A 22,337-nucleotide genomic window follows, 5' to 3' on the forward strand; every position below is an offset into this window, starting at 1 on the left:
ATTGGGGGCATTTCGCAGTAGCAATCAGATCGATAGGAAAAATCTGTTCCACAAGATCCAGTTTTTCGGAGCCCATCATTTGAACAGAAATTAGGTCCAAAATCTTAAGCTTTTTCTTCCATAACATGACTTGCCGCCGTCAATCTGCACTATTTCAGCATTTTAATAAATCAATACCCCCCTAAGCCACCAATTTTTTTTTTATAAGACTAGTCTAGCTAGTGATCTCCCTCTAACCTAATATTCAGATCAGCGGGTTAATAAAATGCTTTCTTATATTTTTATTTTAACGAAAAAAAAACTAGACAACACGGTATACATTCTCACTCGAACAGCTACGGCAAGAATATTGTTGAAACAGCATACAGCTACACAGCCATGAAATAAGATGATCACCGTTTACTTGTATAAACTGTAATTACCAGGCCAATCAACTGGTCGATTGGCTTCTCCTAAAAACACAAGTTTCTTCGGACTATGAAGCCCTGCAAAATGGAATTAGGTTAGCATGTGTACTATGGAAACCGTTCAAATATTCTTCTTTCACATTTGTAGCTTATGCAAGAATTCAACCATATCCAAGTTCCATTCTACAGCATTGAAATGCTTTCCTGTTTTTTGCATTTAATATGGAAACCAGCATTTATTATTGCCCGAAAAATAGAAAGGATAGCCATTTTAGAGAAGTGCCTCCGCAATATTTGTGAAAACATTGGCTTGGAATAAATGAAGAAATTACAACAATTTGGGAAATAGACAACAATGAACATGGACTGTGATGGCCAGATGTTTGCACAGGAGCTTCAGAAGCTGCTATGAATACCAATCAGCTAAGTTTCCATTAAAATGACTTGTGCCTAAGACTTTGAAAAGGGATGTTTGATATATTTTCCTTTTGGATGAAAAGGATGTTTAATATGTATGTAAATGTATATATGGGTGTGCATACATATGTGCATATAAGAGCAGCTATAATACTTGCAGGGTGTCAAGAAAGGACTTTACACCCACTGAAAAATTAGTGGTTAGAAATTTCAAAAATCTAAACCAACAGACTATCAAGAAGACTTGAAATAACAAATCATGGAGACTCCTATCCTCTGCATCAAGTCACGCCATATCACATCATTACAACTTACATTTGGGAGGACTTGATGCATAGGCAAAAAGGTTTCCAAAAAATATGATTATAGATGTTGCAGATCGCAGCTGACGCTTTAATTTTCATTATGAAACTTGGGTCATTAAATTTTCTAGTGGTGTAAAGTCGGCTTTACACCTGCAACTTCCTGATCATAATTTCAGTAAACATGTAAAAAAGGGCACTTGTAACTTTACGGAAGCAGAAATCAATAAGTTTCTCCGATCGGAGTTGTGTCGGAGAAACTTCGGTCTTTCCCTTTCACCATCCTCTCCGTCCAAACCAGAGTGGATCTGCGGTAAAGCGGAGCCTCCGGGGGTATGGCGGCTTGTGCTGTGCCGTCATTTACGAAATATCACCTCAAAAAAGGAAGGGGAAGGGGGGGGGGGGGGGGGGGGGGGGGGGGGGGTTTGGAGAAATCAAGATGGAGAAACCAATAAGTTAACATTTGACCCGAGCAAGAACTAAGCTTTGTGGAAAGAGAAAAAGATTCTCATTGAATAGATGCATTATTCTTGACAAGAAAAAGGTGAAAAAGAAAATACCAAACCTTTAATGAACAGGCACATCATCATTGAAGATGTAAGGCTTGCCATGCCAACTCCAGGAAAATCAGAAACTGGTGGTGTGAGGTATCTGTCAATTGCCCAGACAACATCAGCCAGCTCATAAGCATAATGAAATAATCCGCAAGAGTCAATAGGAAGAATAGAATGGATCAGGCTTATTTCTAGGTGAAATGACAAGGTACATAAATATTTACATTTTCCAAGCATTTACTAATGTTAAGCGTGACTTGGAGGAAGTGTTGGCTTCTCTATTGCCTCATATTGGAGAACAAAATTGTCCTGCAGTACAACAGCTGCTCACATTTAGCAACCATTCGATATGAAGCAGGTCAAAAGCTTTTGGAGGTGATGTGAAATAGTTTACAAACCTTATGGATTATCTTCCACATATTTGGATCAAAACAGAGGTAGGATCCCCTTTCATAAGTCTGAGTCTTGACAAGTGGCTCCACATGTGGAATTCTTGTGAGCCACAACCGGAGTTCTCTATGGTAAAACCATCCTCGAGAATATCTGAAAAGCATGTGAACCAGAAGCTGATCATTGGTGTGGATAAGGTGTTCTACATTGTCTCTTCCACAAAATGGCATCAATTAGATATCAAGCAATAACCAGTAAATGACTGCAAATTCATCTATTACAGACGGGGGCTTGGACATAAATGGAAGCAAAGATGTCCTTCATCAGTAAATGAATGATTCAAGATAGTGGAAGAAAAAGTTGCCATTTATTACCAAAATGATGAATATATGGTGATGGGCAAGGAGGGAGATGCAAGGGAGGAATTCATTTCAAAGGACTACCAAGCAACCTTCACAGGTCAAAAAACAATGCCTAGTTCCTCAAGTTTTTAACAAAACTGAAATTTCCAGATCACTTGTATACTTATTCCAATTTATGAGACAGTGTCAAATCAAACTCAAGCCTCCAATATTCTTGACTGAAAGAACATGAGGTACAATCTACTATACTACCAAATATAAAGAGCATAATAATACAATCTACTGTTAAATGCTCCTATCAATGCAAGTCATGCAAGTATACAAAGAGAGAAAGGGGGAGGTGGGAAGGGCATACAGTTCGTTGGCAGCATACAATTGAACTTCATCTTTCGGCATGCTGTAAAAATAGCAGAGTCAGACCCAAACAGTTGAGATCAGTGCTGAAATAAACTTAAAAAATAAAAAGAAAGACACCTGTAAAAGATGTAAAATAGTGTGTCTCTCTGAAACTTCGAAAAATGCCCTTGCTACATTCATAGTGGCAAAATTAGGATAAATAAACAACTGAACTAAGAATTTATAGCAAAAGACTCTTAGAAACTGACAAGCTCACCTGTAGTGGTGGTGGTTGTTTGGCATCATAGCAAGTAGGAATGCAATACTCAGGCTCTCCTTTGGCAGGTTCATCAGACCATGGGGAACCAAATGTCTTATGAAGATTATCTGATGAGTTCAAATTCAATCCTAATCTCCTCAGGTCAATCCCTAAGGCAAGGGATGTCAGATCTGGATCATTTGTCCTTATTACACTTAACAAACCCAGCAAGCCAAACCGATCAGGAGGAGGTTGTGTCCCCTGCATGGACTTCACACTCTGATCTCTATATAATTGAGAAACAGCAGACATTTGTTGCAAGTGAAATGGAGATTGATTCTGTGGTTGTTGATACTGCTGAATAAGCTGCTCATAAGTTCCTAAACTAGAAGCAGTATTGGGAGAATTCAGAGGTCTCAATCCAATGCTCGGAGGCCCAGTGTTCTGAACCTAAAAGTGAGGAAAGAGAGAAAATGAATTTTTATTTGATTTACTCAAAATGGAAAGTAATGCATTTGAAAGTTGGCTGCCATTTCTAGAGCAACTTTATGTCCAACGGGGTAATGTACCGGAGAGTGATAGGTTCCATGAGAGGATGGAAACAGATCAGAGCCATGCATATGTAGTAGATCTTGGTTATTTCCAGGTGCAAAGACTCCACCATTGTTGACTGAAGAAGCATTCTGCTGTTGTTGTTGTTGACGGTTAGGCGGGCAGGTCCCTCCTAAGTTAAAAGCAGGGGATCTTGCCATCTGTGTGAAAATGTACAAACTTAAATTTAAGACTAGACTTATACATGATACCAGGGTGTGAATCAAATAATGTCACTTTAAAGAAAGTTTGGACTCACAGGTAGGTGATGTGACTGGATCATGGACATGTTATCATGAACTTGTTCCTTCTGCTGCAAATCCATAGAAAAATCTGAGCTATTGCCTGCAAAAAAAAAATCAAGCACAAAATCAAGAAAGAGAAAATGAAAGTCAATATTTTTAAACTATGCACAAACGATCAAAAAAAAGGATTATTTTGATAGAGATTTATTGTGCATAACAATTGAATAAACAGAGGAATAAGAAGTACTTGAAAACTTATGGGATGTGCCAAAAGTATTATTCTGCATATACAAGTTGAAGTTGCTTATTGAAACCTTCATGCAAACAAGCTATGGTCAAATATTAAGTATGGTCGAGGCACAAACAACTAAAATACCAACCATAAATAAAACCTTGTGAATAGAAGCATGTTGTGTAACAAAGCAATTATAACATCAGGGACTTGTTTGGTTCGCAGAAAGAATTTCTCCTCACGGTTGTGTACCTGTTATGCCCTTAATAAAGAGAAAGACTTTTTCCATTCTATCTAAAAGCTTAATGGCACTTTTGAAAAAAAAGTTTACCCCAATTCCCACTGGCTGGGAATTAAATTTTCCCATGTCCCATATGGATTTTTCTTTTTCATGAAATATGAAAATTTTATTTCCATGAGAAAGCTACTTTTCCATCTCTCTTCTTTGAAAACTCCAACCAAACATGCAGAATTTCTCCATTTTTCCGTTGACCACATTTTTCCCCCTCCTCTTGCTGCAAACCAAACAAGTCCTAAGTGTTGGCAAGAACATAATCTAAAAAATATTGGTGAGAAAAAAGATGTTAAAGCAATAGTTGTCATATTTACACTACTATTACTGCAGGCACTTTGGGACTGTGTGCTGAAGAATCACACATTGATGCATAATAACCACCAACTCAATATACCTCATCAAGGAGCACGAATGTTTGGGCAGTATATTCTGGATAAGATATATGTGATGTGCCCAACCAGCACCACAAGACATTGCACACTGTATGCGAAAAACTAATGTCAAAATCAGTAAGGCCTGGTTTGGATGCTAGTTAGCGAAGGGTTAGACCAAATGGTAGTTATCCACTTAATCAACCAAACAAGTGCAAAAAATGGTGTGTTAACTTGGTCAACACCCCCAAAAGTGGCTTAATCGGGTACAAATAATTTCACAGGGGCAGGTGAAATAGATTTAATCACTGGAGCACTCTCTTCTCTCTCTTTGCTTTTTCACTATTTTCCACAATTTATCCCACTAACCCCCAAACTTCAAGCAGAGGGCGTAACCCATGATTATCTGCAAGGTAGGTCGTCTCGACACCAGGCCCCATACTAATGCCACCCTATTACTGGGTCGATATGCTTGGTACAGGCCAGTTCAGGGTACCGCGTACTGGTACCAAACAGTAGGGTTCTATACAATATGGCATACTTTGGTTATCTAACTAGGGGGTGGTTACTAATGGTTAAAGGTATCTAGCCCTTGGTTAGCTATTTGGGAACCAAACAGGGCTAAGGAAATTAACATCAACAAAGGGGCCCAAAGTCCAATTGTGATGCATCCTAGTTTTGGCCATTGGCAGAAATTTCCTTACGTAACAAACATAGCTCAGACACCAATGTGAATCCAACCAGAGCACCCATTCTTGTGATAACCACAACATAAACAAGTGATAAGAGACACTAAAATGAGGAAGATGATAAGCAAATATGAACCACCAAATTATAGACCAACATCTTTTTCTTTTGGCTCTAAATATAGGTAAAAATAGGAAGACTGATATGATTTATTTATGAGTTCGTTGTAAATAGTCTGCTAATGAAATATGTACCTCACAATGCAAGACCACTGAGTTCTATTGTAACATCATTAAGTAAACATGCTCAATTCTATATACCCATTAAACCAAGAGAAAGAAGGCATAGTTTATGACAAGAGATTTGATTAGATGATGTTAGCTTGTAGCATGCATGAAACCACAAGACTTCCAAGTATTGGAGGATCTTAATTGAGAAAATTAGGTACTTTAGAAATTACAAAGAACTCTAATTTTAGTACTAAATGACAACTTATCAATATCAGTAACATAAATACTATTGAATTAGATGTAACTCTGTGAATTAGGTAAAAGTGATATAAGTGGCATCAAAGCCACACCTTATTCTCAAGCAGCAACTCTTACTATGCTCTCGATCAGATATCATCATTTGGGAAAATAAATGAGCATGATATTAACCATTACATGGCATGTTTGTTACTCTATCAGTATGAATGAATATGACAGTGAATGAATAAGATAGCATATTATTTGGTAGATACAATGACACAAAAGAAAATTGATAAATTTTAAATATGACAACTACCTCCCAAGGTTTTTCCCCTGCTTAATGAGTACTAACAGATAGCTCAGAACATACACAATAAATTATGAGAATAATAGTTATCAGTACCACTACAGACACAAAGAAAAATAATATGTATATTTTCAGATAACTATGTTAGATAAGATGGTCAAGTAAACCGTCATCTACCAAATCAACCAAAATCCAGAAAATAAAAGATCATATCAATCATTAGCCATAATAAAATATCATATCAATCATTAGCCATGTAAGCATAACTTCGACAAACGGACTAAACAAAATGGTTAGTATAAGAAGGATTAAAGTAGCACCTTTATATCCAGGCAAAGCTGGAAAATCTTCATTTTGTATGCTAAATTCCTGGCTCTTTTGTACAATAGAGCCAACCCCAATCCCTTGCTTTCGCAGTGAACCTGCAAATTGGAGCATCCGACATTTCTTTGCACGAAAACACAAGTAAGAGATGAATAATTAGGTGACACAGCTCATTAGTTACCCAATTGCCCCTGAGGTCCTCCAGCAGAACTAGGACGACCCATGAAATGAGGAAAATCATTTATGTCGAAAGGAGCATTATCACTAGAGTTTACATCATGTAACATCCCCACAGAGCTTAATGAATGATTTCCTGTTTGGACTTGGCTCTGAGATAATGGTCCTCCAGATGTGGGATAAGAATTTCCAAGCATACCAATCATCTGTGGTGCTGCTAATTCAGATACATCTCAGTAGTTTGTAATAGACAAGTATTGCAAGTGCACTAATCGAACTCAGTAACCATCTTCAGAAATAACTTTTTAACCAACCTAATTATGCAACAAGTGACTGACACATAAATAAGAAGCCTGCTTTGTATATAACATACTAGGGGTTCAAAAGAAAAGGAGAAAACAGCATAAACCCAAGATGGCATCAACACAGAAAGATGTATGGTGCAGTATTATAACATCCTAGAGGCAAGTGCAACCAAACTTAACTTTCACTCACTCACGCACACACATGCAGATGCACGCATGTACATTATAGAGGTTCAAAACAAGAGGAGAAAACAGCATAAACCCAAGACGGCATCAGCATAAAAAGATGTATGGTACAGTATTTTATATATATATATATATAAACACATAAATGCATGCATGCAGGCATGCATACATACATAGATACATGCATGCGCACACATATATATTATCGAATTCCCAGTAGCTAACCACAAACACCTACAAATTATTGAAACGGGTCAATATTGCAGGGAAGAAATTCTTCAGCCTTATGTAAACTCATACTAGTGTGCATTAAGTGTTCAAGTTGTATTATTTCATAGTAAGAAGCAAAAACTATTATTTAGTAAGTTTGCAACTAATACAATATTTAGAGAAAATTGTATCTTAAAGCAATTCTATCTTGCATCAGGACCCCTTGGTGTTGGTAAACGGGTTCCAATAAAATAAATCATCTATTCCTCAACCAGTTGTGTTCAGGACTATCTGTCAACACTTGAAAGCTTAGCCTTGTCCAATTGTAATTAAATATTATTTATAATGTATTAACAGCAATGGGCTTCTTAATCAGTAGGAAATCATGTTTTATATTCATCTCTATGGGCATGTTTTAATTTTGCAAACACTATCAAATTCTAGATTCTTTTTTCAGATAATATTGGTTCAATATATCTTCCCTTTCCTTCTTTTATTTTGTTTACCAATCCATATGAAAAACATTTTAAATGTTAACACAGAAGAAAGATACCGTAGAAGATTTCCTTTAATTACGAATAGGAAGGAAAAATCAACATAAAGAGTAGGGAACAAAAAGAGAAATAGGGATGGAACGAAATAAGGAACTTTGTTGATAAAAGGATGGGAATAATTACAAAATCAAAAGCCAATAATTTGACCAACCAAAAGCAAAGAACCAGAACAATCCCAGACATGCTTTAAAAGATTTCTAGAGTTTAAAAGATTGATACATAATCATATATGATTTTTGTAGAAATCATAAACTGCAGGGCATAAAAAGAGGCAAGCACAACTAAAATAGCATTAATTACTTTCACGTGACAACTAAGAAGAAGTTCGAGACTTCAAAAAAGGGGATTTTGTCGATAAGATTATTGGATAATATACAAAAGCCACAAGTATAGGCTAACTCAATCCTTGGACTCAACCAAGCAAGAGGAATCACTCTAATTCATAATGAGTTTCAATAGCTATGTAACTTTAATTCAATATTGAGCTTCCTCTCTCATTCATGCAATGCTGTTATAGATCATCATAAAGAAAACAAGCACCACTGTACTAATTTTTTTCCTCAGGTAACTAGGAAAAGTTCAGAGATTCAACATCTCTAGCAGAGCTCCTTATCTTTTACTCAGATGCCTTATTCCTTGATGATATTGAAATACATGTTATCTTCAATATTCATCATAGTGAATCCCAAAAAATGAAGTGGAAAGTCATGATGAATGACCATTAACTGCCATAACAATCACATATATTAATTTGCACCCATCAAGCAAATCTTCATTTCCTGCACTGAGATGGATCCTATGCAGATTTTACTTTCAGATTTCCATTCAAATTAACCATTCAAAACAACATCTCTTCCACAATCTCCGTTGATTGGAATATGAAACCTGTGAAATGGTTTGAAGAAAGCACACCTTTCAAGTTAGACGAAAGGAATTAATGAAATCCTTTCAAACAGCAATTGGTTTTGTTGGCATTGAATTCATCTCGTCACAATTATTTCAAGTTTTCAACACATTTAAGATCACACCAAATGCAGCCATCCAACAGTACCATGCTTACCAACTAAATCTTTTCAAGGAGAGAATGATATAGGTAAATGTTGATCCATGAAAATCGATGTACATGATAGTTACATTAACATCATGGTCATAAACTGGCCAAATGCTTAGCACAAGCATGACCAGAGTTAAATCAATACACTAGACCAATTCAAAGCCAGAACATAATACACTAGACCAGAGTTGGATCTTGATTTGAAGTCTGCAGCTGGACGATGTTGAACCTTATAGGTCAAACTTTTACAAATAACAACATTATGATGCTTTATAATAGTGTCATAGAATGTCAAATAGGATATGACTATTTTCTTTCTTTGGATCTATGCAATCATGTAATTTTAAATATTGTCATTCTATTCTTTGCCAATTTATCATAGTAAGTTTTACTTTGGTAAGTTGCCCTGTTTATTTCAGTGATTTTTCCTTTTCAGATTCCATGTACAAATGCACTTGCAGATTTCACTTCTTATTACAAAAGCGAATTAATGTTGTTCAAGTGGTGGTTGGCTTCTTTGCCGGCCCATACTATGTTATTTTCTATAACTAGCACCAAGCATAATCTCGGTACCGGGTACCTTACAAGTATGTTACAGGTTTGGTATGGCATAGTCAGTATGGTACCGTACGCACCTCATACCGAGATAGCTCCTAAACTCTTTTTCTCACTTTTTATCATGGTACTACTTAAAACTAGATGATATGGGTTGGTATAAGTCGGTACGGTACAGCACACAATTCAACTCTATTCGAATCGATGCCGGTTCAAGACCTGTACCAACCCTAATGGTGTTTTTGTGTCAATTCTTACACACTAAATCGATGGTTCGAGGCTGTACAACGAACATTGACTAGCACTGCATGGATCCAAATATAGAGAAGGATTAACCAAAAAGACAACACTTGAAAAATTTTGAAAGAATATTTTTAATATTTGTCCTTGGGAAGTCCTCAAGCCATATTATTTTTCCTCATTTTGACCTGTCCTTTTTTTTTACCAACATTGTCTCTCTACCCCCATCATTAGTTTCCTTTTCCATTTTCTTGCATCAACATGCAGGAAAAATTTTGGGGATCCAAGAAACAAAACATAAGCTATAAGAATTGGTTTAGGTTTGTTTATGTAACAACCCAGGACCTCACCCAAAATAGCTAGCTGGAACGTATTATTTGGGTTCCTTGATCCTGTATAAGTATCCAAAATCTACCCAGCGAATAACCGATATGGGACTAAACACACGTCCGCACGGGTCCTCACAACTCCCCAGTTCAAGCCCTGACGTCCTCGTCAGGCTAAGGATTCCAATCTATTCAAATCTAATCACGAACACCACGATCGGCCCGTAGTCAGCCCCAATGGATTCGTGCTGCAGTGTTTCCTAGTCCACATAGGTTATGGGGCGGGTCTGCTCTGATACTATTTGTGACAACCCATAACCTCATCCAAAATGGCTAGCCGGAAGGTATTATTTGGGTTTTCATAATTCAATTTTGACATACTAAATCACTTGCGCCAATAAGAGAAACTTATGACTTTTCCCTTTCTAGTCATTAGGCACGTGCAATGCATGTCTTCAAGAAGAGAGAAGAGAGTCTACATGAATGGTCTAAAGCTAGAGGAAAGGATACTTCAAATCAAGCCGTACTCTGTATTCGATACATAACAGATTTTGATACTCATCGAAGACTTCTCAAATACACATCCGTTGCTTCCAATAGTTCAATTTTTTTTTCATCTCGGATAATTGGCAAATGCACTCGAGATACTTCCTTGATACCTCCAAATATGAGAGAAAGGGTGTTTGCTTTCTTTCCTAATGTTAAATTTTTAACAATGAACGACTAATTTTTATCGTCTATGACTTGAGCATTAAAATATGAAGTATGGATTGAGGTTTATGGATTGGATTGATGACTAAATGACGAGCTTGTGTAAGTTGATGCTACCATCTAAAGTTAGACTATGTTATTTCAATAACCCACTATGCTTTATGATTTCTTTTACATATATATATATATATATATATTTGTGTGTGTGTGTGTATATATAACGTATCCTACTTTTTCAAAGTTTGTCGTATCGGCATATTCAAAACAAGATGCATCCATATTCATGCTTCATAAATACAAAGTATGAAAGATACAAATTAAATATATTTTTGTTGTTAGCCCTAATCAAAAGAAAAATGATTCTTGAACCTCTTTCATACTTATGTCACATTGAGGTACTGCAGAAGAAAAAACTGCAAAACTCGATCCATTAATCGTAATCGATTAATTAACATTTTGGATAACCGTATTATGAAACACGGAAAAAAATCACTGGCTTATCAAATTATTTTTTTAATTTTTCAAATTAATTCATAAAGTGATTCTCAAATAATATGATTTGATTTGAAGATAAAAAATCATTCCATACTTATTAGCATCTCACTGGACCGGATTGTTTATTTGTACAATTTGATTCTAAAAAACATTTTCATGTTTATCAGTAGGGTTTAATTTAGAAATTTTTTTCCATAATAATTAGCATTTGACTAGGTGGGATATTTATTGGTAGATTTGAATTGGAAAAATCTTTCCACAATTATTAGCATCTAACTAGGCAAGACTATTATTAGGCAGGAGTTTTAGGTGGAAGAAACTGTTTTCCGAGAAAGAATTCAAGATAATGATTTCTTTTTTAAAAAAATCAGAATCAATTACTTAGATGGGATAATTTATGTATGAGGAATGCTAGAAAGCCAAGACTAGTTGCCTCGCCTTGTGATTTGAGGAGACCAGCTAGGTCTTGGTTAGGCTTGGTATTTCATAGAATTGCCTAAACTACCCTTGAGGGGCTATCCCTATCTCGACAACCATCATATTTTTTTTTCTTCAACCCCTTATTCCTCTTGGACCACTCCAAAGAGGCACCTCATCTCATGGCTCTAGGCTCGTTGTCAACCCTCGAGCATAAATGTATAGCATGTCTAGTATCGCTAAGATTCCACCAAGAACATCCCCAACCAACGAAACCAACATCATCACGCCAACGGATTGGAAGCAACCACCAGTGATATTCCAACTCTCTCTCCCTCTTCCCACAACCCCTCCCTCATCCATATTGAACAGCCTATCTAGAGCCACCCCACCTTATGAGACCAACATCATCACCATGCTTCCCCATCTCTCTCTCCCCCCACTCTCCAAACCATCCATACTCTTCCCACTCTTCTACCATGACTGCTCCCACTCTTCTCCAATCCATCGATCCTTTACTACCATTACCAATGATTCCTTATGCAGGAGAGCACATGGATATAATGTGATGCAATACCTTGCTGGAGTAGCTGGGTATGGCTATGTGTTTGATAGAAGGAAAATGAGTGAGTGTGGAATAAAAGAATGAAGAAATAAAATGGTCATAATGGAGATAGACATGGGCCTACCAAAGGGTAGTTTAGGAATTTTAAGAAAATATCAAAATTAACTGAGACAGCTAGCTTCCACCAATGATTGGGCGAGGTAGCTGGGCATAGGAAGCTAGGGCTTGGCTCCCTAGAATTCCTCCTTATGTATTCTAGAAAAGTGGGAGGGCATTTTTGGTATAAAAGTGAGACTAAATCTAGAGGGAAAATTCCATGGTTTCAAAATTGTCATTTTCTATGATAGTATAGATACCACATTAGAAAGTGACTATTGTTTGTTTACCATAATTTTAGTGTTGAAAGAAAGTCAAAGTTAACAATTAGTTCATTTTAAGTAAAAGAACACTAATCAACAGAAGGTATTCGAAAACAATAAATAAATTCAAAAAAAGTATAAAATGTAAAGAAAAAAACTTATTTTAGGGCATAATTTCCAATAAGAGCATTTTTTTATTTTAAATAGTAGTCTTTAAAGAACAAAACAATTGATTATTCACAAATTAACCAAAAGGAATCATAAACTGGAGAAGATAGCGAAAATGGTAAAAATGTAAAAAGCATCAAAAAAGCAAAAGAACTGAGAGGGTAAGATGACTTTACACATCAGGTTTTATTCTCACATAGCCCATTCTATCTTTGGTAAATATGAATAAAAAGGTCTTCAGTATGTACCAGGTGGTGTTGCCACATAAGGCCACCTAGGCACTTTAAGTGATATATGTCATTAAGTTATAACATTAGTACTTTTGATTGTCATAGACACAGCAGATATAGTCCTTTTGCTTTTCAAATAATACAGAGATAATTTATGTTCATTGTTTGCTTGCCTAATAGTTGTATTTTTTTAACTTCTAAACCAGTTTAGCAAAATGTTATATGTAGTTGCTGTATAGCATGATAATGACAGCATATAAAGTAATTATTATCAAAACTAAATAACCAACAGAGAACATGATGCAGGATTTTGAACTGTAACCACCTGCATGTTAAGGTAAAAGGTTCAAGCTGTCAAAAGGACAGTCTAGATGCTTTTGTGACCTCCTTAACGAGTTAAGATAAGAAAATTTGCAAGTGGATACCCCTTTGCTTATGGACTAAAATTATTTTTTCTTTTCTCCCACCTATAGCTATTTAGTTCGAGATGGATCTTAGTTCTTAGAAACCTTTCAAAGTTCAAAGACTGGGTGCACAGCATTCCTTGTTGGGTTTTTCCAATTATGGTTGAGTCGAAATAATTTATGGGGTTTACCAATTATAACTGAGTTGAAGCGGGACTAATTTAAGCAATTCAATTTAATTTAGCACTGCTTTAATTTAATTTAACTCTATCATTAGTAGTGGTTAATTTTGTGAGTTTTAAAGAAAACCAGATTCACAATTATATTTATAAGATCAGTATCTACGAGTCTTCTTTTTGGTAACAGCTAATGTCAAGTCTCAAAAAGGCAAGTACCAATCACATAGCAACCCTGATTGAATGTGAGAATTGATTATCCAAAGATAACTTTGATGCAAAGGATGACAGTAATCTTATTAAAGAAGAAAAGGCAGTCTGGGAGAGGCCAAGGAATTCATAATCCCTAATTCTAGTGATAACTAAACCTCCTTTTTATCAGAATATATTATCCCTTAAAATTGGGATAATCAGATCCATGATTCTCACCAGTTCCATGTAATTCGTTCTCTTTCTCCTTCATTGCCTCTCTCCCTTCGACTGGTGTGCGTAAGTTTATCCACCAGATGACCAACTCTTGCATCCACATAGGGCCAAGATCTATGGAGCCAATCTCCAACTAGTACACCCGGGTCGTAACACTATTAGATACACATTCTCCAAACAGTATCAACTTCAAGTCCAAGCCCAGATGAGAAGAGAGGAATGATTGTATGGCAAACAGCCAATCGTCAAAAAGATCAGTTTATCCATATTCAGTTTCAGATACTAATTGTAACTAAAGAATAAATATATATTAGGGTCAAAATTTGTAGTCAACTAATTAGGAAATCATCCACCAACACCATAGAGTAAATTTAATCTAGCTGAAGTTAATGTGCTACAAAATCTGTACATCAAGAAGACTAAAGATGAATTCAAAATCTCGTACAAACCTATGTTGACAGGTCAATATTTCAAAAATTAGCTCTAAGAAATATTATGGCAGTTACCTTGTTGAAGAATGCCACTCATCAACCTATTAGAACCTTGCACATTTAGACTTCCATTTCCCGTATTGGCAGTTAAATTCATACGTGATGCAAGACCAGGAACAGATAATCCTCCAGAGCTTATGCTTCTTCCAGTGTTGCTTCCACCAACAACATTGCCGACTGAGCCTGTGATTCGGGGACCTAAATTTCCCAAAATTGGAGAAACTCCAATCCCAGGAACAGAAGTACGGTTACCAGCACTAGCTGAGTTCGAGGAAATCCCAGGTACCGAACCACCAACTCCATTTGTGCTGTTACTAAAAGCAAGGTTCCCTACTACATTGATGCCCCCTCTACTGGTGACACCCGAATGTTCATGTGAAAGCTGCATGCATATAAGAAAATAAAAATTTGCAAAATGTAACACTGTGAAGGTAAACAACACATAGAAGAACAGAGATGTTTTAGGTCAGCGAGAGACATGAAAATAATGTTATTTGCCAATACTGAGCAATAGAATAGAAGTGATAAAATATGTACACATATAATATGCATGTGGCTAAAAACCTGAGACATGGCAAATGGAATATTATTTGACGCAAATCTCCCACTTGAAATGCTTCCCCCAGGTTGCTGAACAGCACTAGATGGTACACCACTCATTGCTGCATTCCGTGATGCAAGTGAGCTTGGCATGTTTGGAACATTGAAGCTACCGTGAATGTTGTGCAGTCCTTGCATACCACCTACAGATAAGTACTTTGTTAATTTCTAAAAGACTCACATGTATCTGTGAGAAAAAGAGAAATCAATATATTTTCCTCACCAGAGTGATGAAAACCAGGAACTGTTGCAGATTGAGCAGAAAAAGATGTTGCAAAAGGTCTGCCTATGGAGTCAGAGAGATTTGAAGCTGAACCACTCTGGCCTGACTGCAAATGTTCAATAAATAAATTAGCATATACAATGCATGCATACACTGGATTTTAAATAAGTAAAACAAGGCCCCTTTTCCAAATAACCAACATATGAAGAAAAATTTCAGATAGATAGCTGTAGTAAGAAAAATGATACAAACCAGATCTGGTAAGGTTTTAAAAAGTAGACTATTCAAAAACATAAAATAATATAAACATAGAAAAAAGCCTAATCCCATCAAAATGGGTCCAGTCATGTTAAACCTACTTGTCAAGGTTTCCTATCAAAGGCCAAGTTTGCCAAAGTAAAAAGTTCCTGCAGTTAATTTAACCAATTCCATCCACATCTTTATCCCTCCTAGTTAGCCCTTTATAAGTGCAGTAAGTTGTGCACAAGAACCATCACCAAAGCCATCTCAAACCTATGCTGGATATCTCCATACAATAGCAAACTGTGATCCCTCATCCTTGTCATCCTAAACTTTGTCTGATGTACTTGATTTTGACTCTAGCATACCACCACACTACACCCATGTGTTTACCACATACCCACCTCAATCATCTCATTCCACCATGCCCATGACCATAATACCTCTAGAAAATACTGGTCAAACAACACATCAAAGGTGCATCTTCACCCAAGTATAAGGTAATTGGAATCATTCAACTTGATCATAGAATAGATTTAAGCAGGTAAGAGCAAGGTAAGTTGAACCAGTCAGTTACCAACACTGTTCAGCCGGTCGAAACAGTTTATAAAAATTCAATTGGTTAGCCCTATTCGAAGCCTCTGTCCCTATTTGAAGCCCTCGGTCTCGTCGAGCCTGTTTGAAACCCTTGGTCGATGACGTACGATGACAATGATCCAGGTGAGTCTCTCTCTTCCTCTCACACCCTCTCTTTCTCCTCCTCTCTCCCAATCTCTTTCATCGGATTCGGAACTCTCAAAGTTCTCAAACTCAAAGCTCCCTGGAGGCCTCAGGCTCTTCCCCCCCCCCCCCCCTCTCTCTCTCTCTTCCTCCCTCTCCTTCTCCCTTTCCCTATATCGGTACGCTCTAACACGATATAATATGGACCTCATACCAGACTAGTCGACAACCGGTATAAGCTCCAATACTGGTCTGCAAACCTTGGGTAAGAGCAATTTGTTTGGAGGGTGCTTTTTTTAGTATTAACAACATTCTCAACTCCTCCCATTTTCAACTAAATTTGTGCTTATGATCCCACTTTTTCTAAAATTTGTTATCTATATCTATATCCAAAATGTTAGTTATGGTCCATCCTTCAAATCCAATTAACCAATACTTGGCAAGCACCAAGGAGGCTCATCTTGGATATAGACAATAATGCAAATTTAGCATGTAAATTAGTTGAGACTTGAAAGGCTCATATAGCAAAGACAACTCCTAGAAACTAACTTGTATCTCTTGCAAAAGTCCCTCCCCACTTTATGGCCTTCTTTTTACGTAAAAGAGTGGGAGATACCACTAGAAAAGAAAGTGGAACAAGAGCCCATCCAGACCCAAATTTCAACATAAAGCCCAATCCATGAACTTAAACATAATAGCCCATCTGGTCCCTAAATTCAAATTTTAAATGAAAATTCAGATAGACCTTAGTAGTTTGTCGCCCAAACTCCTAGCACTCCATAGGATTTGTCCCCCACTCCACAAAAACATCGTAACAAGTTTCTACCTCCCCGTCTCCATGTAGAAACACTGTAATGGAGTTTCCACCTTCCCATCTCTATTACTCCACCATCCCAACTCCACTCCCACTTCCTTGGGCTCCAAGTAGGTAGCCACATATCCACCTCCTCAGACATCACTCCGCTACCATACATAGTTAAGCTCCACTTCTTCAGCTTTCTCTCACCGCCTACCTCCCCGTCCACCACTTCAACTCCAAGACCAAGCTCCTGCATCGCCTTGTCAAGATATGCACCTCACTTTCATGCTTTCAATGTCGTTGACCACTCCACCTTTCCTTGGCCTTATCGACACAACCCTCATTTCTGGCATAGCGTGGCTCCACCACTGTCTAATGCTCCTCCTACATTACTCTCATGCATTTGAGCAAAAAAGAGCCCCCATCCCTTGTTCAAGGTAATATTTGGCAATAGACCTCTGAAAGAGCATTGTGTAGTGTTTGTGCTCCTCAAACAACAGGAACTACATGGGTAACATGAAGGGTTGGACCACTCTTACATTACGCACAAGTAACCAAATAGAAAACAACTAAACAAACTATTTTAATGTTTTTCATCAGGAAGAAAAATGCATGGTTCCTCATATAAGATCAAGCATAAACCAAAAAATTACAAATTCATAGATGATGGTGCATGCCCATTAGGTAAAGCAAGAAAATGACTAGAGAAAGATAATAAGAACTAATATTTGGGGGAAGATTCCTCCTTGCTTTTTCTATTTTAAGACAAATAAAGAACTGATAGCTTCAGATATTCATGAGGAATAAAGAGGAGAGAATACATTAAGCAACCCTGACATTGTGATGAATCCAAAATTTCACAAAAAACTCAATTTTAGATGCAGCATTTCCTTGTTCTAATGAGACTTTGCTTTTCTGCTGGCTCCTTATCTGAAAACATAGCATAGAAGAAGGAGTTAGACAGGGTCAAAAGCATGTCCACACACCAAAAGCAAAATAGGTTACATGGTGTCAATTATCTAATGAAAGAAGAGACAGTTATCTTTTCTGCAGTTGTAGTCATTTAAATTCTGTGACTTTACAAGCTATAGCCATAACCAAAATTGAACATCAAATTATCAATTATTTTTCAAGGTCATGTCTTACCTTCTTTTTTTTTCTTTCAACATTTCTGATTCTGATGAATAAATTATGTCTAATATGCTCACAAATACTACACATAATATGTCATGGACTATTTCCCAAACAAGCAGCACAGCAGAGACCACAGATAATTTTCTTTTCCGTTCAAAACAGAAGCTTTACTACCTAAAAGAAAAGGATTGCAAGGGACGTGGAGTAGAAGAAAACAAGAACATGAAGGGTAGCCTTCAGAATTCCACTGCCACAAAAAAGTAGCAAAATAGTGAAACAAAAAAGAAGCCAAGAGAACCAACAAAAGAAAAGTTCCAAGAGAAGGTGAACCAGTAACCAGTAACCAATAACCTCTGATGCGGATGAAACAGAAAAAGTAAAACATGTTATCCTGAATCCAAAGTCTGGCAATACACTAAACTCTAAAGGTTAGCAAAACCAGTGGTCCAAGAATAAGAACATTAAGCTCAGATTTACAGAAAAAGGAGGGGGGGGAGTTAAGTCCAGCAATACCAACATCTTCATGCCAAAAAGAAACCATGAAGATTAAGGTGCCATCGACAGCAGATCCTAGATGAGATATTTCTTTTTTACTACATAAATTATGACATAAGATAAGCCCATAATTATTGCCAGATAATGCGTTCAAGCAAGTGCCATCTGATAGTTATTGCGATATCAGATGACACCCAAAACACTTGCAGAAGTAGTTGGAAGAACCAGTTCCAAATAAACTATGCACGGTGTTGCAGAGAAAGTGGGGGTTACGCAGTATTAGTTTGTAAAAGGAAATGAAATCTAAATAGTTTGACAATTATTTCAATTTTGCAACCATCCATAAGAAACATCATCTGGTCCCAAAACACCAGCCAAGAGTGCATAATGGTTTGAGAGGCTCACAAAGACAATGCAGAAGTAGTTGGAAGAACCGGTTCCAAATAAACTATGCACGGTGTTGCAGAGAAAGTGGGGGTTACGCAGTATTAGTTTGGAAAAGGAAATGAAATCTAAATAGTTTGACAATTATTTCAATTTTGCAACCATCCATAAGAAACATCATCTGGTCCCAAAACACCAGCCAAGAGTGCATAATGGTTTGAGAGGCTCACGAAGACAATAAATAATACTACAGACACGATGTCAATAAGATTAGGAGCCTCAGTATAGAAACACTACTACATTATTTAACCCTTTAAAAAAAGAAAAAGAAAGAAAAGAAAAAAACCCAGCATGGCCTGTTTGAGCCACCTCTCCTTACCAAGGCCCCCCTCTTATCCTTTCATTAAATGATCCAACCATCACAATATAATCTCAATTATTAAATCATCTATTGGCGCAAACTCGAAGTTTCATCTCTCGGTGCCAACAGAACACCTTTCAACTCATGATCGTGCGTATAAGAATATTTTGCAGGAACATTTTTTTAGCGACTCATATAAAAGATTGACCTCCTGCATTTTCTTTTCAGACTAAACTTTATAATCAAACGGATCACAAAGAGACAACCTTCACAAGAACCAATATGTCACACAATCTACACGGCGCCATTGTTGGTCTAATAAATTAAAATCCAGAGACAAATATAGCAGTTTTCAAGATTTGAGGGCAGAGAAGTATCGATTCGATCGAGGGAGGAGACCAAAACTTGTCTGATCATCTTAAAGAAAAGTAATCTTGTAAATTTAGAAAGTTTAGTTTCTTTCACCGCGAATGCTTCGAAATCTTTGCATGGTGTCGGAATTTCGCACGCCATTTTTCTTGAAATCACCGGAAAGATTCATCCTATTTTTTTATAGAATCAAAAATGTCGTAGAGATATGAAGATGAATAGATTTAGACGAGAAGAACGGATTAAAAAAGAATTCAATGCCGTAAAAGCTAAACCGCAGGGCGACGTAGATCAAGAAAAGATATCAGAAAGAGCGATGGCGACGTAGATCAAGAAAAGATATCAGAAAAAGCGATGGCGACGTAGATCAAGAAAAAATATCAGAACGAGCGATGGAGTGAGGACGTGAGGGCGTGTACCTTCGAAGGCGACGAGAGAGATCGCGGTGGGCTTCGGAGGAAAGCTCGGTTGGGGAAGAGGCGGGACAGGAGATCAATCGTGAGGAAGAGAGGGGAGAGAAGGGTTCAGAGGGTTTGTGGTTGAAATTATATGGTTGAGGGTGATTGTGAGATTCAGAGCCAACCCGAGTGGGCCGAATCATAAATATCATAGGCCTGGATAGTTCCAGCCGGCCTACAAAAAAACTTTGTATTTTATCGAACTTAAATATAAATAAATTTCTTATAATGGACCAATGCAAATAATTAAGAATCTTTTTTGGCATTATAGTACTTTTTTTTTTTTTATAGAGAAGATGGGGGAGGTTAAGTATGATATTACCATACAATTTAATATAAATTCATACAGTTTACATATCCTTAAGGTGCCGCAAGCTAAAGAGAAAAACTTCCAACAAATATGCCCCTATTGATTCGCAGCATAACAATCGACCAAGTCTGCTGCACTGTTAGATTCTCTATAAATATGGTTGCTTCAGATTAATACAAAATTGGCTGAAAGCTTCAAAATATCACTGAGAAATAGATGAGAGCCACTTGTATAAGTTATATTTTAATTAATCATCCAACTAATTAGGATTTTCGAGTCACCCTTCACAAGAATGTGCATTGTCTAAAGATTTGTAACCATATACTTGAGGTCTTCTCCTACCATTAGGATGATAGTTTCGAATAAATGCATGTCATCTACCATCGCCAAGGAGTGATTAGGACTCCTTATGGCAAATCCTATTCCATTGCCAAGATTGATCATGCTGCCATCAAACTTGATATTGAGGAAGTGAGAGGATAGGGGCTCCCAAATTAATGAAATTGTATGGAAGATTATAAAGATTGTTGAAGTGAGGCCCTAGATTTCCTCAGCTATCAAGGATCTCTCTATGGTCTTAGTATGAATGAATGCTGGGGCTTGCTCAGTGGCTTCCAACAGGGTCAAGCGAGAGCTCTGCTATAAATTCTCGAATACATGGTCGTTTCTTGCCGGCCATATATGATAGGCAATATAAGAAGTCATAATCATATTATATCTCTTCCGTCTCTATTGAATCTTCTCTTTTAAATCAAGAAGGAAAGCATCAAGATAGAAGGAAGAGATAATGGATGCATTAGGGATAGGGGTGAACTTTCAAACTTGCATGACCCATGGCATTCAAAAAGGACATAACCGACAAATTCTTCAATCTTCCGGCAAGTGTTACAATGAGAAAAAATATAGAAGCCCCAAACGATACGGGATAATAAAGCAAGGTAGACGATTCTATGCTACTTTCCAAATGAATAGAACAATTATTGGATGTGCACCCACCTTCTAAATCCAAAACTGCATACCTAGGCATAGGATGCATACCATGCCAAAGCTCGTAAAGATCACTCATGCTTGCCTTTGGATATGAAAAAACACTTTAATCGATTTTATCTAGATTATCAAACACCAATAACACTAAGAATAAGATTTTGCCTGCCAAATCTTTTCCAAAAGCTTGGCCAATGAGAGCAGCATTCCCTCTCCTCTCCTCTACTACAAATAAATCATTCACTCTCTAATATGACCACATCATTGCAGGTGAAAAAGGCAAGATTGAGAAATAAAATATCTATAGGTCTCCAAGAAACCACAAAAAACTAAAAATAGAAAATAAAAAAAATTGTTAATTGGCAATGTTTGATATATTATAATATGTACATGAATTCTTGTTCAATTTAAGTACCATCAAGGATTTTATAATAACAAATAGGCAATTTATCCTTCATTCAAAGAAGGCCAACTAGTGGAGATAGTCATTTTCCACATCATTTTTCATGTTACCATAAACATATGTATAAATAAAAAAAATAAGAAGAGAATGAAGTCTACTGCCCTTTCTTTTTTTAACAAACTCTCTTTTTTTTTAATTGAAAGGCATATGCACATCACATGCCAAATATTGGTCTAAGGAGCAACTACAATATCAGTGT

At 36.9% G+C, this 22,337-nt stretch overlaps 1 protein-coding gene and 1 non-coding gene across 6 annotated transcripts; one reads left to right on the forward strand and one right to left on the reverse strand.

Moving 5' to 3' along the window:
• Nucleotides 1–257: 257 nt before the first annotated feature.
• Nucleotides 258–20,491, reverse strand: LOC103709113 (probable NOT transcription complex subunit VIP2). 5 transcript variants are annotated; one of them, XR_005511159.1, is made up of 16 exons: nt 20,343–20,491; nt 18,002–18,110; nt 15,422–15,527; nt 15,163–15,341; nt 14,614–14,980; nt 6,731–6,940; nt 6,546–6,647; nt 3,878–3,963; nt 3,597–3,779; nt 3,046–3,471; nt 2,907–2,959; nt 2,788–2,829; nt 2,079–2,223; nt 1,905–1,989; nt 1,692–1,777; nt 258–485 (listed from the first exon to the last, which is right to left on the reverse strand). XR_005511159.1 is itself a non-coding variant. In XM_039124863.1 (15 exons), exons 2-14 carry the CDS (start codon nt 18,017–18,019, stop codon nt 1,927–1,929), a joined length of 1,986 nt encoding a protein of 661 aa, XP_038980791.1. In that variant the 5' UTR covers nt 18,020–18,110; nt 20,343–20,491; the 3' UTR covers nt 1,607–1,777; nt 1,905–1,926. The 5 variants fall into 5 exon arrangements, 1 of the variants encoding a protein (XP_038980791.1); XR_005511156.1 differs by having other exon boundaries at nt 3,046–3,477; XR_005511158.1 differs by lacking the exon at nt 258–485 and adding an exon at nt 865–1,474 and having other exon boundaries at nt 3,046–3,477.
• On the forward strand, nt 15,422–15,499 carry LOC113462855. Its single transcript, XR_003386087.1, has one exon. It is a non-coding gene; the product is annotated as a small nucleolar RNA snoR35 (small nucleolar RNA).
• Nucleotides 20,492–22,337: the final 1,846 nt, after the last annotated feature.

The sequence above is a fragment of the Phoenix dactylifera genome, chromosome 3, assembly GCF_009389715.1.
Source record: "Phoenix dactylifera cultivar Barhee BC4 chromosome 3, palm_55x_up_171113_PBpolish2nd_filt_p, whole genome shotgun sequence".
NCBI lineage: Eukaryota > Viridiplantae > Streptophyta > Magnoliopsida > Arecales > Arecaceae > Phoenix > Phoenix dactylifera.